This window comes from Epinephelus fuscoguttatus, linkage group LG12 (genome assembly GCF_011397635.1).
Source record: "Epinephelus fuscoguttatus linkage group LG12, E.fuscoguttatus.final_Chr_v1".
NCBI lineage: Eukaryota > Metazoa > Chordata > Actinopteri > Perciformes > Serranidae > Epinephelus > Epinephelus fuscoguttatus.
The window spans coordinates 17109484-17128583 of record NC_064763.1 but is presented as its reverse complement, the minus strand read 5'-3'; the positions used below and the strand labels follow the sequence as shown (position 1 = coordinate 17128583).

General features: G+C 42.3%; 1 protein-coding gene across 3 annotated transcripts in view; it reads left to right on the top strand.

Annotated features, from left to right (window-relative positions):
- The first annotated feature begins 3162 nt into the window (after positions 1 to 3162).
- clip2 (CAP-GLY domain containing linker protein 2) overlaps positions 3163 to 19100 on the top strand; it is a 57540-nt gene continuing 41602 nt past the window's right edge. Inside the window, exons 1-2 of one of the 3 annotated variants that reach the window (XM_049591846.1) lie at positions 3163 to 3731; positions 7419 to 7643. In XM_049591846.1, the coding sequence (XP_049447803.1) occupies positions 7529 to 7643 (115 nt within the window). In that variant the 5' untranslated portion in view covers positions 3163 to 3731; positions 7419 to 7528. The remainder of the gene's footprint in view (positions 3732 to 7418; positions 7644 to 19100) is intronic. The other 2 variants (XM_049591847.1, XM_049591848.1) reach the window with 2 other exon arrangements.

Here is a 19100-nt window from a genome sequence, read left to right as displayed (position 1 = left end):
ATTTAAACATTTTATAAATATTGTAGAGCTGATGCGGGCATAGCTTTAAAAGCCAATAAGCCTTGTGATAGTAATAGTATAAAATCTTCTAGTAGGTTTATATATAAACATATGTAAATATATGTATTAGTTGTTTAAAACGAGTTCATTTCTTTACTAATTCATGTAGTTTTAGATGTGCCAATAGTGTCCCCTCCCTTGTGACAGGCATCTCTATGTCTCAGTGACATACTGTAATGACTCATTTCCAGAGCTTTGGGGACCTCTGGTGGCCGAAAGGAAAACTTCAACATTTCAACAATGAAGAAACTAACAGCTGCTTAAGGTGGTCAACCTCCACACCATAAGTCTGGTTTACAAACTAATAAGGAACTAATTTAAAACGAATGCTTTTACAAACCTCATTTCCTTTATTTGTTCAGACATGTCTTGTGTCCAAGATCACAACTCCTGTCATCCCTGCTAAATTTGAGAGTGGAGTATAGAGTATGCAGTCACCACCTGAGAAGATGTAGGAGGTTGTGGGGCCATTGTTAGAAAGCCTCAGTGTTCCCTCCTTTTTTTGGCAGCTTTTTTTAATGAATTTTGTGGTTGTGATCGCTAATGCTGGGCAGAATAGGATAATCATTACGAACACATCTAAAAGAAAAAAGCAAGATGAGCACTTGTATTTTCTTGTCTCTGGTCACCTGATGAATGTACAGCTATAGTTGTTAAATTTGTCTTCTGTTGGTGCTGGGCAGGTAGAGTACAGTAGGGTTATCAGAGCTTGTCCCCTGAAAACAGCAGCCTCCTGTGGCTGGAAACAGGGATGACGAGAGCAGTGAGAATATGCTCAAAGGCAGAGCTGAGAAGAGCAGCAGAGTCTGATGAGAACTCACCTTCAGCACTGCATAGATCTATAGTTGTTTGATCCACTGTTAATGCAATAATATTGATTCGTACAGCTTTAAGATCCACAAGATCGCAAGATCATCACCTTGTGTGCCTGACTTTTGCAGAAGCAGTTGCCAGGCAACCACCAACCTGAGACTCCAGGAAGTTGCTCCTGGTTAAGAGAAACTCAGCCAAGTCACAAGAGGAAAATGTTTGCATTGTACATTTCTGCAAAATATACGTATCATATCAACATTTCTGAAGTGACATAGCATGTGAGGGAATAGTGGATGGCATGCCACTGAGGCAAGATGGCCGCCAAGCTGCAGACCACTGTTTGAGAGCAACAAACAACAAAAGGGATTGTGATCTAGCGAGTTGTTGCTATATTTTCTGCGGCTTTTAGGCAACAAATACGGATGTTTCTTAGGGACTCATGGCTGTTTTTCTGGTGGCTTCAGCCCTCAAACCTGGGTGTTTTTTAGTCACCTGCCTCTGTGTTTTATGCAGCTTTTAATCCCCAAACACTGGTGTTTTTTAGGGACCTGTGACTGTTTTTCCAGTAGCTTTTCAATGCACAGACGTGGGCATTTTTAAAGGACCTGTTACTGTGTTTCATGTGACTTTTTTGGCCCCCAAACTTGGGTCTTTTTATGGACCCATGGCTGTGTTTCATTTGGCTTTTCAGCCCCCAAATATTGGTGTTTTTAGGGATCTGTGGCTGTTTTCCAGCAGCTTTTTAACCCATGGATATTGGCATTTTTAAGGACCCGTTATTGTGTTTCATGTGGATTTTTTGGCCCCCAAACTTGGGTGTTTTTAGGGACCCATGGCTGTTTTTCCACTGGCTTTTCAACCCCCAAATGTGGGTGTTGTTTGGGACCTGTGGCTATTTTTCCAGCAGCTTTTCAGCCACCAAACATGGGCATTTTTAAGGACCTATCACTGTATTTCCTGCTGCTTTTAAGCTCCCAAATGTGGTTGTTTTTTAGGTAACTGTTGCTGCCACGGAAAGTGCTGGAAAGTGCCACGAAAAACAGTTTTTACAGAGACAACGCTGCATTTCTTGCCGGGATAGTGACACGAAAAGTGTTTTTTAATTTTTTTATGGAGACTTCCCTGCTTTCCTGGTGGGGATTTTGGATAATGTTAGTTACTTTATATACTGATGGGTAGTGTAACCATAGGCGGATTACTGAATGGGCCTGTAGGTCAAAGTCCCAGGGGGCCCTCTGCCCGTCGCCTGCAAAATGTCACTCAAATTAACATGTACCGATCAGGAAGAGACTCAAAATGACCACAAAGAGACACAAAACGATCAAAAAAAGACACAGAATTAACTCAGAGAAACACAAACAAAAAAGAGGCAAAACCACCACAAAGTCTGAGTGTCATGCCCCTGTGTAGAAGAGGTTGTGGGGTCTTTTGCATGTCGTCATCCAGTCATATATGAGAATGACTGGGTCAACATCTCCAGTGCAGCACTAATCCATAGGTCTCTATTTCGCGGTACAGCTGTCAAACCGGGTCACTCCCAGTAGCAGACAAGCCGACCAATCCCAGTGTCTCCCAGTGTGGACTCTCTGGGCCGACCAATCGCAACGTTTCAAATCGATCCGGAAAAGGCGAAGTGATCCATATAGACAGGTTTGACCCCACCCACAGTATCAGAGAAATATGAGAATGAATCGCCCACACGTTTTAAAGGGTTGACGTGCTGACCGTGGTCAGTGAATGTAAGCTGCTAAATTGACCCTGTCACTCCTCCATACACAGCATGTGTTTCAAAGATCTCAAATTTGCTTGGAAACAGTCTGCAGTTTGTCTGTGTTCGATCTCACAGAACCCTGTGCTGAACTTCAATTAGAATTTTCGCTATTTAATATTTTCTTAATTATTACCGAATGTACAAAGTAGTATCTTGTGATGTAGGACTGTAATATAGAACACTTGAAGACAGTTGGCGGTTCGGCGTAGTTATAATGTTTAAACAGCATTGCATTCGTGCAAAATGTTGACTTTTATAACTGGGACAACAGATGTTTTCCAATTGAGGATGCACTGTCGAAGCCGGGTAAAGAACACAAGGAGGCTATTATAAATGTGGCGTGTTATGTCGAAATTAAAGTTGTTTTGTCGGTTTTGTTAAGCCGAATGAAAGAGTAGTAGCAGTGATTAGACATAGCAGTGAGTCATGCCTTGTGAGTCATGTATTTTGACTGATAAGCACACGCGAGGTAAAATCCCCACATTTCTCAACGGAGATCGCCACAGGGATGAACTAGACTGTAGTTGACTCTCATCTTTCCCCCAGGAGGCTCTGCTTCCCAGCCCCTTTGTTCAGTCTAGCCGGTGGGTTGAGTCAGAGGGAGGCTGTGCTAACCCAACATATCCTCACCACCGTGGGAACACCGACAAGAGTGAGAAGAGGCCGGGGAAAACAGCGAAAGCTGCCCGGGGAGTCTGTTAACGGAGAGTCGGACAACGGAAAAGTTGTTTTTGAGTGTTGCTGATGCTGCGTTTCATTTCGGGGACAACCGTCAGGACCTGTGTGCTTCTATTCCGCTACTGAAACAGCCTTATATGTCGACTGTCTTCGCTCAATGGTGGCTGCTTTAGCTATCTTCCTGTGTAAAATATGAACCGGCAGGCTAACTGCTAACCATCCCCGGTGTGTTGCTGACACCGTGCAGTTGTTGCCATCATCCACGCTGACTCTCCCTTTCAGTTTCTGCTCAGCATCCATATTTGCATCCCAGGGAGTGGCAACCACTAATCCCCCGCTCCTGGCAAGAAGATTGAAAGTTGGCCGGTGGTCGGACACCCCCTCGGACGCTCTTATTTCACACAGAAAGGTGAGTATTTTCCTGTATTAATGTGTTTTCATGTCATTTTCTTTTCCCTGGGAGGGACCGGGGGGTGTAAGTGAAGGGCAGTCTGGACCACGTTGCCGCAGTCGCTACAACAATGGATCAAACTGGCGTTGTGTTACATTTTTGTGGAGGTGCGCATTATCATCCCAACCCTTTCATCCTGTTTTCACCAAAATCAGGTGTCGGTTGGAAAATGAATCCAGGCCCATTTGAAGAAAAGCCTAGGCTGTACAAAAGCCACAGCAGCCGACACTCCTGGGCCTTATTTTACACTTCAGTCATACCAAAACCATCTTTCTCGACAGGTTTAATAGGATTGATTGCCTTAGAAATAAAAATGCATATCTTCTCATTAGCCAAATGATGGTAAATATTAATGAAAATGCTCAACAAGCCTGATATGTAATGCTTTCTTCCCTCATACACAGTGTTTAGTTTAAAGCCTAAAGCAGATGTGTTGTTTATTGTAGGCTATAACAGCATTATATCTTCTTAATGGCTTTTGGGCCATAATTTGTAGGCCATGCTCCACTTGGGCACCGGCCTACATTGACTCCCAGTCATGTTGTTAAAATGATAAGTAAACCATGTAAGAATGTGTGAAGCAATGAGGTGTTATTAATAATGATAGATTTACTATGACAAATGTAATCATAGTGACAAGTTGGGTTGCTAGGTGTTAAATAGGTCAGATAACCTGAATAAGACGTGTAAAAATGGTCAAAAATAGACTTAAAGGTCCAGTGTGTAGGATTTAGGGGGATTTATTGTCAGAAATATAATGTAGCAAGTATGTTTTCTTAACTGTATAATCACCTGAAGATAAGAATCATGGTGTTTTCGTTACCTTTTGGTTAGGTTTATATCTACATATGGAGCTGGTCATCATCCACAGAGTCTGCTATGTGTTCCCAACGTGTTTCTACAGTAGCCCAGAGCGGAAAAACCAAACACTGGCTCTAGATTGGCCCATTTGTGTTCTCGCCACCGTAGTTGCCCCTCCGCCATAAGCCAAACAGCATTGGAAAAACACAGATTTTAAGTGGTCTGATACTTTATTCCGTGCTTTTATCGGTTTAAATCAGTGTAGCCGTCTGTTTTGGAGAGGAAGAGACTTCTCCGGATAATTCGGCTCCCGGTAAAAACCTCCTGAATGTTTGGATCTTAAGTTATCACAGAAAAGAGATGAGCACACATTAGCAGGTGCTGAGCTAATGGCCATTCTGGCTTGAGCCGAACAGCATCGGAGAAACGCTGATTTCCTTTACGTGAAACTGCTTTACTCTGTTTTTGTATTGGCTTAAATCACAGTGTCCGTTTCTTTTGGAAAGGAAGAGACCTTTTCAGATAATTCAGCTCCCAGTAAAAAGCTCCTGAACATCTGGATCTTAAGTTATCACAGAAAAGAGATGAGCACACATCAGCAAGTGCTGGGCTAATGGCCCTTCTGGGATGAGCCAAACAGCATTGGAAAAACACAGATTTTTTGTGTTAAAATGCTTTATTCCACATTTTTATCGGTTTAAATCAGTGTAACCACCTGTTTTGGAGCGGGAGAGACCACTGCGGAAAATTGGGCTCCCGGTTAAAACCTCCTGAACATCTGGATCTTACGTTATCACAGAAAAAAGATGAGCACACATTAGCAAGTGCTGGGCTAGCGGCCCATCTGCAATAAGCAGAACAGCATTGGAGGAAACCTGATCTTTATCGTGAAACTGCTTTACGCAGTGTTTTTATTGGTTTAAATCACCAGGTCTGTTTGTTTTGGAGAGGAAGAGACTTCTCTGGATAATTCGGCTCCCGGTAAAAACCTCCTGAACATCTGGATCTGAATTATCAGGGAGAAAAAGATGAGCACACATTAGCAGGTGCTGGGCTAACGGCTCGTCTGGGATGAGCTGAACCACATTGGAAAAACACTAATTTTTATTGTGAAACTGCTTTACTCAGTGGTTTTACCAGTTTAAATCAAAGTGTCCGTTTCTTTTGGAGAGGAAGAGACCTTTTCAGATAATTCAGCTCCCAGTAAAAACCTCCTGAACATCTGGGTCTGAATTATGAGAGAGAAGAAGGTGAGCACACATTAGCAGGTGCTGAGCTAGTGGCCCATCTGCAATAAGCAGAAGAGCATTGGAAAAACACTGATATTTATCGAGAAACTGCTTTATTCAGTGTTTTTATTGGTTTAAATCACCGTGCCTGTTTGTTTTGGAGAGGAAGAGACTTCTCCGGATAATTCGGCTCCCGGTAATAACCTCCTGAACATCTGGATCTTTGGTTATGAGAGAAAAAAAGTTGAGCACAGATTAGCAGGTGCTGGGCTAGCGGCCTCTCTGCGAATGAGCTGAACAGCATCAGAGAAACACTGATTTGTAACACAAAACTGCCTTATTCTGTGTTTTTATCGGTTTAAATCACCCAGTTAAAACTGCCTGAACATCTGGGTCATGAGTTACCAGAGAAAAAAGGTGAGCACACATTATCAGGTACAAGACTAGCAGCCATTTAAAATGCAGAACAGCATTGTAGAAAACGTTTTTCACTGGTTTAAATCACCTGGTCCATTTGCTTTGGAGAGGACGAGACCGCTGTGGATAATTTAGCTCCTGGTAACAACAATGAACACTGAAGGAATCCTAACCAGGAGCTCATGCTTGGCACATGGAAGAAGTCTCAGCTGGTTGTGTCGGCAGTCTGCACACTGCTCCTTTAACAGAGGTGAAATAGAACTAGAACAAAGACACAGCTGAACTTAAAACACATCAGCTTTGATCTGTAGGTGTGTCTCTGTGCGACCACAGGGTTTGGTTGTTCATTAATGAGATGCTCCAGCTGAGAGCTCCTTGCCCTGCTCAGCAGCGGTACTTACAGTTTTGGGATAGAGCCCATATCTCATTAATTTCTACTTTTAGGTTTGCTATAATGAGAAACACAAATGTGAATGTATTCATAGCCAGAAATAAGCACATAGTACTTTGATATCTTCCTGTCACTGTTAACAGTGACACCTCCTACATTATTGGTGCCAGTTGAGCATGGTATGGCGCAGTATTTCAGACTCCTAAATGTAAACAAATCCTATTATAATCCTTTGTTTTTGTCATTATATTTGGGATTAAAGTACAAATAAAAACCAGAAATATGAATGAAACTGTAAAAACCACATAGGACTAGACTTCTTGTCAATTTATGGCCTAGTGGGGACATTTCCTTTCCAGTTTCTTTCCTTTTAGAGATTTTAGAAGCCCGAAAAGTAAGAAGCACCAAGTATTTCACAAGAAAAAAAATGAAATAACTATTCAGAAAACTACACTTTTTTGTTCTTTCTTATTCAACGTGACCCCTCAGATTTATCCAGTGAGACCTCAGTGGGTCCTGACCCCCATGTTGCTGCCCAAAGCTGATACTTAGGGCAGTTGCACTAAACCACAAATCACTGCACATATCTGAAGTATGCACCAAACAGTCAAGTCATGATAAGACTGGGAATTTCACTAATGTTTGAAAACCTGTGGCGAAAGACCTTTGCGTTATTCTCCTGTACAAACAGCGACACGTTTGGGGTGACACATAAGCTTGCACTTGAATCAAGCGTCTTTTAGATCGCTTATTTACCTGTTATTTCTCTGAACTGTCACTGTAATTATGACTGCCCTATCCCAACAGCTAAACATGGAGAGCGACAGCCACCACTCCCACATCTAGTGCCTGATCCACAAGCTTTCATCACCCAGGGAGGAGCTCTCGCGTCCCGGCCGTCTCCCTGCTTCTGTAGAATGAACATGCTCAAGTCCAGTGGACTAAAAATCCCTGGCCGGGGGCCCAAGCATTCCAGCCCAGTGGGAAGGACCTCAGCGGGTGGAACCTCCAGCCCTGTAGTCCCTAAAGACAGTAAGTTAACTTCCTCTTTCTGACCCCGTGGAAATATAAGGAGTTTCTTTCTTCCAGCTATGCCTTCTCATCAGCGGAAGTGGCTTAGATCATTTATTTGTGTTAATGACTCACAAGAGCACAGCTGCATTAGTTTACGCACACAGAAGCTGTTTTCTTTAACTTCATCTTGCAGTGTATTTATAAAGATCTTCAACGCAACTATTTTCTCGTTAGCGTTCAGCAGTTTGAGAGGGTGCCATTTAAAGTAATGTATATTTAGATATGTGTGTATATATTCAGCCAGAGAGACTTTCAGACTTTGAAGAGAGTTTGAATGACATGCTTCTCTCTGGTCATTTCATACTTGGTGGTTTTAATGCAGCTTTTCTGTTGTGTAGTGATTCTTTTTTTAAAGCTGCTCTAATCATTTTTAGTACTTTAAAAAATTGATTTAATTGTAGTGACAAACCCACAGTGAGTAACACATGACTCTGCAGTTCCCCTCTGCTCTATGGGGCGTTTATGTGCCTTTCACTTAATTGTATCAAACAGTAGACACGTAGTTAGTAACTAGCTGCTGAGCATAGTTTTGGCTTTACATTGGTTGGAAAGATGACTCCAAATAAGTGCTAATGTTGCTCTCTGTCTGCTGGATGTGTAAGGGCCGGGACGTTACGTTTGTCACCTCCTGGAAAACGGGAGATCAGACACTGGGTGCTACTCTGTGCCAGCTTTCAAGGGTGTGGAGGCAGGTGGTGTCTAGTTATGGTCTAATCAAGTGGTTCCCAACTAGTGGGTCACAGTCCAGAAGTGGGTTGCTGGTCCATTCTGATTGGATCAAAAATGTGTTACGTTTGTAAAAAAACACACTTTATTTTTAAGTACAGTGAATTTTCAGCACAGAGCTTTTATTTTGAAGTGCAGTGGGTGAGTAACAGACAGCTACTTAACAGAGACAGCAAACTAGCTACAACATGGCCAAACGCAAGTATGATGCTGAATATATTAAACAGTGTGGACCTTGAACTGATGACCCAATTCTAATGTTGTTATTTTGCAAGAAGTAATAACTACAGACATAGTAGATTCAAACATATTATATTCACGATAGTAAAATTACACCGGCTATATCATTCTCTGTCATTGTGATTTGATACTTATGATTTTTTTATTCAATTAAACAATTAATATTTCTGTTATTACTAATCAACTGGTCATCAGTCACCTGAATATGCTGTCATCCATATCTTTCGCTGCAGAGGATTGTGGGTCAGAATAGCCAGAAAAGCATGCTGGTTTGCGTACTGCTAAATCCGACCGGATGTAGTAGAACATCCTGGTATTTTTTTACTGCGTTTGACATACTATGTAGTGACACATACTTAATCTTTTTCTGATATACTATATAGCAGTGGTTCTCAACTGGTGGGTCACGGACCAAAAATGGGTTGCAGGTCCATCCTGAAAGGGCCGTTCATGAGTTGTGAACGTGTCACGTTTGTAAAACACACTTTATTTTGAAGTACAGTGAATTTTCAGCACAGAGCTTTTATTTTGAAGTGCTGTTTCCTGCTGTAGAGTGAGTGACTAACTGACAGCTACTTAACAGAGACAGCAAACTAGCTGGATGACATGGCCAAACACAAGTATGATGCTGAATATATTAAACTGTGTGGACCTTGATCTAATGACTAAGGAGAAATCTGGACCCTGTGGCTGGACCAGTTGGGAACCACTGCTATATAGTATGGTGGTATAGGTGTTGGAACGCACAGGGATATTTATGGAAGAAAGGGAAGGTATCTGCCTGCTTTGAGTGGTTGCTCTTGCTCTCAACTGTGCCTATAGCATGTCTACTTTGAAAACGATAGACTTAAGAGTGCAAAAAACGCACCCCTAAAAACATGTTTGGCTTGTAAACTTTGGGAGATCATAATTAGACAAGTAATCACATGATAAGATCATAATATATCAGTGTTTGGAGCTTGTCACTGCTTTACACACATTTAGAATTTATTAGCTAAACAGCAGTAGTATAATTATATTCAGATAGCACTTTTAGTGTGGAAGGGAAGAAAACATAAAGACAAATACCATTTTAATTTTAAGATTGAGGATTGTTCTTAGAATGTCATTTAGGGAAATATGTTTTATGACCCACAACACCATAAAATGACTCTTGATTTTTTGTGTATCCAAAGCCTGCTACCTCTGCGCCAAGAGCTCCTTTGTTGTCTCGTATTGGTATCTATTGAAAATGACTGAATGATGAATATACAGTGGCATCAGTATGGGTGATAATCGTGAAATTTTGACTTGTTGACATATTGATGTCATACTGTTACCCACGGCAAAAACAAGCATGGCTGAAAGTGAAATTATTACAGACTCCATGGTGGTTCCAAAAAGAGGAGCAGCTTCAGTAGTGTGGAATAAACTGTGGCGTCCTGAATGTTTTATGAGCAGCTCCGGACTTCTCAGACTCTTTTAGTGACTTACCGCTCAGAGGGAACTCATTCAGCGGCTCCTCTGGCAGCAGCACAGCGTCTTTCTCTCTCCTCTCAGTAGACGGCATTGCCATTCAGAGTTAAAACTTTTAAACTATTTGTCGTCCTCTGCGACGGACTTCACAACTTCACGTTACGTAGCTCTGCACACAAAGAGATAACAGGCAATCTGGACAATTACCGGACATTGCTAAAAAAATACTTAAAGAAATAAACACAAAATTATCTTATTTAATGTATTTTAGTCTATTCTTTGTAAACAATATGACACAACATCACAGGCCGCTCATCAACAGGTCGCCATTTGTGTTACGTTTCACTGTCCTGCCATTCATCAGACTGTTTGTTTGTGTTTCCCGTGCCACCCGGAAAGTGTTTTCCATCTGATTCCATGTGAACGCAGCATCATCATCAATCAGAAATGAGAGATGAATTCTTGACTCATGACTTATGCACGACGTCGACCTCACAGCTACTGAAAAACTGACTACTTACCAAAATTAGACTTCTCTGAAAAACCCTCTGGATCTAAATGACAACTCCCTGCCTACAAAAAGTAATCACAGCTGTTCTCGCTCTTACATGCAGCCGCACTGTTTATCCTCCCCTGGTTTTAGCTCACATGACAGCCCCGTCCCACCAGCTTCACATGCACGTTAGCTCTGTTTTCTGCTAAATTACAGCCTCGCTCGCAGCTAACAGAAGAATAGCCAGCCTTCTCTGGCTGATAGTGTACTTGTTTCTCATTATCGTCAGTGTGTAGGGGAGGCTGTCTTATCAGAGGCAGCTACCAGTGTGTCACGGTTCATGTTGAGTGGAATTTCATGAGAGCGAGGGAAGAAAAAAAAAACAGAGCTGTTGCTATTTAAGTTGTTCCAGCACAGGAAGTGTTCAGTTTACTGAATCTTACAGTGTTTATAATTACTTTAATGCAGTGTCAGAAATGTTGTTCCATATTATGTCAGTGGTTTTAATAGTTTAAACGATCACAGTGGCCAGCCTGGCCTGGATAGATTAGTATTAAGACTGCTTGCAAGAAACTTCTGTCCTACTCCAGGTCATATTCTGTGTGCTGTCAGTGTTGATTTAATGAAAGATTTAATGTTTGGATCTAGTGAAATAATAATGACATATGAGTAAAAGTCTAAAACATTGGTGATGTCTGTAAATCTGAGAACATGAAAAGCAGTTTGAATGCTCTATAAAACATCTCCAAGCATCCTAAGGATGTTCTTTAAGCAGTTTGAAAGAGAGCAAACAAAAATGGCTTTCATTTCTCCATCCAAGTTTGTGTTTGGCCCCGGGGCTCATTTTCTGTTTCTCTCTGTGTGGAAGGCACAGCATCTCAAATTGTGTATGAAATCATCCTGAGCTGTGCCATTACCAGCTCAAAACGCTAATCCCTTGATGTTGCATCAGGGCTCGTCAGCTGCTCTAGGTAGCTGTCCTCATGTGACCAGTGCTCCTCTAGATTCTTGCGTGTTTAAACAGTTTGTTTCTGCCTCACATGAACTCATTAGTTTACTCACATCCTGTTTATCCAGAAAAGAAAATACACAATCACGATGCACAAAGAGCAGCTTTCATTTCCCACTGTTGTACTGATTTCAGAGACATCATCATGTCGTCTTATCATTTACTGTATTAGACTAATGAGATTCACATTATAGATATCCATAATTCATTTATGACTAATGACAGTGTATTAGGGGATTTATCATTCTAAGTAGACGAGAAGAGAATGAGCAGGGAATGAAGTCACGCTACCACTCTGTGTGTTGTAATCTGAGTTTCTCTATCCAATGCTGTGGTATCCACCTTATTCCTGAGGGCACTACTACAGAAATGATTATGTGTGCGACTTCTAGTGAGATAGCGGAAGTAGCAGTAAGCTAGTTAGTCCCATAGGCTGTCTGTGGTTCGTCCCAGTGGCTGCTCTTGGTGGCTAACCGCCAACGCTGGTTCTTTTCTAAAGTAATTTGCCTACAGTTTCGAAAATACTGATTTATTTTTTAACAAATATTTAACTAATGTTAACTTAGCATTTTCTAAAATGTCTTTTCGGTGCTCTGGTATCTGTTGCACTGTCCATGTCTGTAGCGACTAAGGCCTCGTTTACACCGCAAGCGATGCGTTTGGATAGCGCTCGCAAATGGTCGCTGTTTACCCACGTTTTCAGTTTGGTGAGCATTCACACTGCACATGCTTCTACGCGTTGCTCAAGTCGCGCTGCTTTCCAAGCAAGCTCGAAAATAGAAGGGACGCCGTTTTTTGCGCGAGTCGCGAGCGAATGGTCACTATATTCAACAAAAAATCGACATCTACGGTGGCCAAGAGAGGTCACAACGCACGCAGACTCGTGTTTGCATGTGTTGTGACATCTTTCCCTTGACCAAACGAGACCTGACAGCCACATGTTTCATGTTTTGGAGATGGACAACTACAGATTAATCGAGGAGGTCGAAAAGCATGTTGACCTTTTATGATGTCTGACATCCATTGTATAAAGACAACCGAAGGGTCCAAACTCACTTCATTTTCTTTGGGGTTTATTGGAGATTTGCAAACACGGTGCACTACGGCCACCAACTGTTCAGGTGTGGTTTCTATTTTGACGGGGCAGCAGCGACCGCTGCGTGACGCATCTGTTGGGTTTTGGTGTGAATACACGTGTGCTGCCGCTACGCTTGTGGACCGCTTCACGAACGCATCGCTTGCGGTGGTAATGAGGCCTAACAACCAGCCGCAGCTACATTTTTGTCTTCAGCAACTGTGTGTTGAACATGTAACCAGAACAAAAAGGGATTGTTCCTGTTGCCAAAGGTACCATTGATATAAGAAATAAAACCCATAAGAGTTTCACCAGACATAGCGAAAAAGTATTAAATCAGGATTTGCAGAAGAGAATGACACCTAGACTGAAAGGTCCGTCAGTCAATGTCAGTACATGATATCCCTGTCTTTCCCCGTCTGACTTCATTCCCAGCCTGCAGTCTCAAAATAAATGCCGAAAGGTATTTCTTTACATGGAGCTACAGTTAATACTGAATTATGTTAAATGTTTGCAGAATGTGTTATACTATTTTACAACACCTTAAAACCATGATGACGATAGGTTTGCATTTTTTGAGGGCATATATAGAAAATCGCACCATTTTCGATTTAACATGAGTTGTTTTTTGAACGCAGGCATATATCCAGATGGCAATCAGGCCCCTCCATCCCGTGGGCCCCAGTGCAATCACACTGACCTCACTGTCTGTATTTATGCCCCTGCCGTAAAGACTGGAAACAGAGGGATGCTGCTGCCCTGGCTTTTTCCAAAGGTTTAAAAAATCCTCCTACCGGTACTTCTGAAGCTCAGTAGTTACCACAGTATTCATTTAAATTAAAGGAATGACTGGACGTGAATGCATTGCAGGTGTTTTAATGGAAAGCATGTCAAATTTGCTCAACATACTGTTGAAATCCAACCTTAAAATTTGTGGCAATCCTTCAGTCTGCACTTCAAAAATCATATAGTTTAGCTGAGAACAGATCTTTCCAATACTCAAAGAGCACCAAGATCACATAGGAGCTTTTTTTTTTTGGAGCTACCAGTTCATTTCATAGGTGAGACTTACATCTAGTGTCTCTGTTGGTCATTCATCTCGTCAGTCAGTCAACCTTGTACCCCTGATTTTTATGATTCCTTTATTATTTTTTAATGATATCCCTCTTGTTACACTAAGTTGGCTATAAAACACTAATAAGATATGAGTGGGACAATACTGATGCCTCAGTGAGTAGATGGAGGGATTAGTTTCCTGCCCCAAATAGTCTTAGCACTGACCTGGCCTCGTGCTCCAAATCTCAACCCCCTGTTTGTTGGTTTTAGCTGGGAAGATTGTGAGAAGGGGCCACTGTGTCGGAAGTTGGCAGAGTTTACTTTGCTGAATTTAAAGAACCGTTTCGCCCTCCAGAAGAAGCTGTAGTCAAAGGGCGAACACAAGAAAAGTATCTGAGCCTTCATTCTTGCTGCTTTTGATGTGAAAATAACAGAGCTGTGCCGCCGCTTGTGACGCCACATCTCCTGTGACCTTGAAAGCAAGTTTCTCAGCAGAAGTGTCTCAGTCACAGTCGTTGGCTGTTGCCTTTTTTTGGAGACATAGAGCTTCCTCCTTTTATTTGTGTAGTTCACAGTCCTGATTCAGTACACACCTGCACTTAGTCCACAATACATGCAGTCAATCTTTGCTTCTCATTTGTGCTTTAAACCTGCATGTATTTATTATTGTTTTTGGGAGGGAGCACAACAAGCTGCAAGATTATCATTGGCATATTAAAGGGATAGCTCGTATCTTCTGACTTAAGTTGAAGGAGATACTTATCCATGGATTCAGTGTGTCACCGACAGTATATGTCAGTCAGGCAGGAGTACTGACGCTGAAGCTAAGCAGCAAACTGCTGTGAACAAGGGACAGCAAGAAAACTTATTTTAGCCACCTAAAAAAATCAATATCAGTTTAAACATATGCTATATTAAGAATATTTTTACCGCTTTAACTCGGTATCACACGGCAGTGTCCACTGGGGGAACTGAAGTTGTGATTTTGCTTTCTTCAGAGCCAGACTGCATTGAGAAAATTAACTGATTTAACGTCGCTGTACACAGGAGACACTGATGTACCACTGCCTCGATCCGTCAGTTTATTTGTTTTATTGTGTGACTTTGGTGTTTGAAAGGGTTAGTTTAGAGTCATCTAAGTTGCACAATAACACAAACAAACTAACCGATGGAAGCGTCAGTAGACCAGCAGCTCCCATGTTCAGCCAGCTAAAATTTCTGTTTTTCTCAATGGAGTTTGGTGGCTTTGATGGGTGCAAAGATAGGGAACTGAGGCTGTTCTTGGCTTCCCCATCAGAAAGGGCTGTCTGACAGCAAGGTGAAGTGGTAAAAATGTTCTCAATACAGCATACACTTAATTGTTAGCTGTTAGTTTCTTTAGGTGGGACTTTTTGTATGTGGCTAAAATACAAAATAATTGCTTAGCTTCTGTGGCTTGCTTCTCCAAACAGGGGGCTTGCTGACCGCCATTTACCATATGTAATACACTGACTATCAATAAGTGGCTCCTACAACCCCACTTCAGAAGATCCCAACTATCCCTTCAACACCTTATACAGATGTAATGAAGAGCAGTCTTAACATTTACTTAAGTCGTGTTTCTGGCCACCTGATGAATGCAAGTCCAATATTCACTTTCCTCCTAGCTCTGTTTTTTCATCTTCACCAACTGCTGAGATAAACATCTGCAACAATAAGCTAACTTTGTCTGCTGTTTGGTGCTGTGCGGGTAGGGCACAGTGGGTATGTCTGAAGTTTTTCTCCGCTGCATCTTGGAACAGGAAAGATTAGAGTGAACCAAACTACAGAAGTTGCAGCCGTAAAACCAAAACAATGACCCGAAACTCTCTGTAGCGCTGAATGGAACTGTAGAGTTTGGCTTTTATCCTCTGTACAAGCATACTGATTAATGCAGCTTTAAGGTGAACTTTAACAAGATAAAAAGATCAACACATTTGTAGCACTGTACTTAACAAGGGATTAATGAGGGGTACTGTAGTATGTATATATTAGAGTAGCTTCAAACTGTGATTACAGTGACATAACAGCGAGAGCACGGGGGGTAGATAACATTATTTGTATAGACATCAAGGGGCTTTGTAATCTGCACAACATCCCGCAACCTCTGCCTTTAGACCCTGCATAAGAATCCAAGATATTTAGGATACACAGTATGTGTCTTAGACATTTAAATTTGATTCAGAGAGGTCTGAAGGGACAACTTCAATTGCTCTATGAAATATCTAAACATTTAGTCAGTGGCAGGGGCCGGTGGATAAAACCTTCCATCATTGTATATGTCATTTTATATTAAGACTTATATTGTGATGCATTGAGTTTTGAGGAAAATGAGAAACATAGATAGGCAGAAGGAAATGTCTGCTTTGAATTAAATACCACACCAATTAAGAGGACTTCATCACACTGATGCAGCAGTCTTTTAAGTCCAACAATTGACATACAATTAAGTCCTGCTCCTTTAGTTGCAGTGTCACCAACAATGTTCAGACACACCGAGTGATGTCAAAGGCTGAGCTACCTCGTGAGACCCACCCAAACCCACAGTTGGATCCTCTGATGTTTTCAGGCCTTTGGGTGTGACCTATAATGGTTATTTTGTCTTGTGGACAGCGGTAAATTGTGTATGACCTGGTAGCACTGTATATAGGACAGTACAGTACAGCCTGTCTAAATGATGCTACAAAAGGCAAATTCCCTCACAGAATAGCGGAGCTTTTTACCTGAACTCAGGTAGCACCAAATACCTGAAAACACAGGTTTTTGTCCCCAAAATCAAGGTTAATGGGTGACGAATGACCAACCCCTGAAACCTGGGGTAGGCAGAAATCTGGAAAAGGCAAAAAAAGGGCAGCACACCCTCTTCCTGCAGCTCTTCCCTTTCTGTCCTAAGCCCCTCCCACCAAACGACTCTGGCATATGCACAGACTTCATACAGTAACCTATTGTCTTCTATACATACATTGCTTATCTTACGTCACTGTAGAGTTGCACGCAGCACATTCGCTCAGCCCCTCTTTACCCTGTTTATCAAACCCCAAACTAGACAAGAATTAGCTAGCTAGCCACCCCACAGTCCCTCCGCCTCACTACCCACCTCTGTGGACAGCTTTGCCACAAGGAGAGTGGGCAGCACCTCCGAGTTGGACCTTCAGTCAGCAGCTGTCATGGCTCAAATTTGGCCAGCGCAAACCCCCCAGCTGTGGGTGTCACAGCAGGCTGGTGGCCAGCCGCAGTCCTGCTTCTGATCTGTGTCACAGCAGCAACAGAAAGTTTGCCAATCCAGTGGGGAGTCGGCACTGTCCGGTCCGCTGGGGCTGGGGTTTTTGCTGGATTTGGTTTGCTGCGGCTGCTGGCTGGGGGTCAGTTTCTGAAGCTGCTGACCACATTTCTCTTGGTGAGTCTGTAGCAGTGGTGAGTGAGGCGGAGGACACACTGTGATTTGAGTATCAGGCTAAGGTTAGCCACATAAATGTGAAGTTGAAGCTGCAGCCATGAGCCTTTAGCTCTGGTTACGAACAACGGTTTCTCTCCATCTCTGAAACACTTCACTGATATTGACATGTATTGTTTCGATATTTGTCAGACTCCATTTTAGATTCTTTTTCACAAGTCCATCTTCCTCTGAAATGACCTGTGATTGGCCAAAGTGTCCTATCGCAAGCCAGATTTTCTACAGCCTAGAAAAAGGGCCAAGAGGAGGCTCAGAAGTCCAGTTTTCTCTCAGCCACTTGAATCACAATATGCTGATTTTGTTTATGGTGGGATTTTTGCCCAGTGATGCTAAAAATGAAAGTGCCTGCCCAACTTTAACTGAATGTAAAACAAGGTACATAACGGCACAGAACTCATGCCTTTAAAGTGACAGACTAAAATCAGTTTTGTTTTGATCCCTCTTGCTCACTCCAACATTCATCTGCAACCATTGTTGGCAAACACAAAATTAAATTCCTTCATCACTGTCCTGCCGACAAACTATCAAACCATGTGAGTCCTTGTGAAGCTTGAGCTCTTCTGAAACTTGGCAGCATGAGACTAAATCAACCTAAATACAAAGACTGGAAATACACAGCAAATGCGGAAATTTAGACCTAACAAAAAATCACAAAGAACCTGGGTGTGCATGTAGAAAAGATCTTTGATCGTTGCAGACTTCCTCTGTGTGTAAAATGATTTGACCTTGAAACACAGGACTACATTTGGAAGCAACAAATGGATCAAAAGTCAAAAACGAGCTCAGCCCCCTCCATCTGTTAGTGTCAGAGCTGCTCAGCCTTACACAGCTGCCACAACCACTGCTGAAGACAACAACACAGCATCAGCCCAATTTCAAACAAAAAGAACAAGCCGGAGGGCGAAGATGATAGCCTTTGTGGAAAATGATCATAAATAGGAAGAGTTAAAGGGGCCAGAGAAAGAGGTGTGTGTGTGTGTGTGTGTGTGTGTGTGTGTGTGTGTGTGTGTGTGTGTGTGTGTGTGTGTGTGTGTGTAACCAAAGCAGGGAGACATGGGGGGGTAATTGGGAGGAGGAGGGACGGGAGGAAGCTGTGGAGGTTTCATTGTGTAAAGCTGATGAATAGTGGGATTCAGATGGTGGTGGGAGGTGGCCAAGCACAATAGTGAAAGTAAGTGCTGTGTTTCCAGTCTTCCTTCTGCCGAGGATCCTTTTGCCCTCACTCTCCTGTTGCCCCAGCAACCCAAAATCATGGGTTAGATCAGGTTTGAGACGCTGCTCTGGGCCTGCTGGCCACAATCACATGTTGCACTGGCTGATCCGATGTTTTCCTTACAAATAATAACTGTGTGTCCTCTGCCCTCACTGTGCATGTAGGTGCACAGCTGTGCAGCCAGATAAACAAACTTCAAATAAATCTTAAAGATGACAGATTTACTTTGAACCTTTTGGTGGAAGCAGTTTTGAAACTGTGGAAACAGTACTGGACAAAAAAACATGATAATGAGTATAAAGAATGCAGAGATTCTATAAACAAGAGTCAGACCAAAGGTAGTGTACAAATAAATACAGTGTGAAGGAAACTGGATTCATTATATTATAGGCAAACTGTCAAAGTAGTTGCATTGTGTTTACGCCAGGAAAACACAAAAGGCCTGTTTCCACCAAAAGCCTTTGGTATAGTGCCTTTAGAACCAAAAGTAACCTCTACGAACATGTACCCATTTTGATTTAGCATATCTACCGCAGACAGTGCTCTTACATTTAGGCGGTGTTGTTGCCACTGACTGCTCCGTCCAGTACCCGCTCATTTCCTCATCACCGGTACGGGGAAATAAATAATCAGCAGACTGTGGTAGTCTGTATTCATCATTCACAAAGGGAAACCA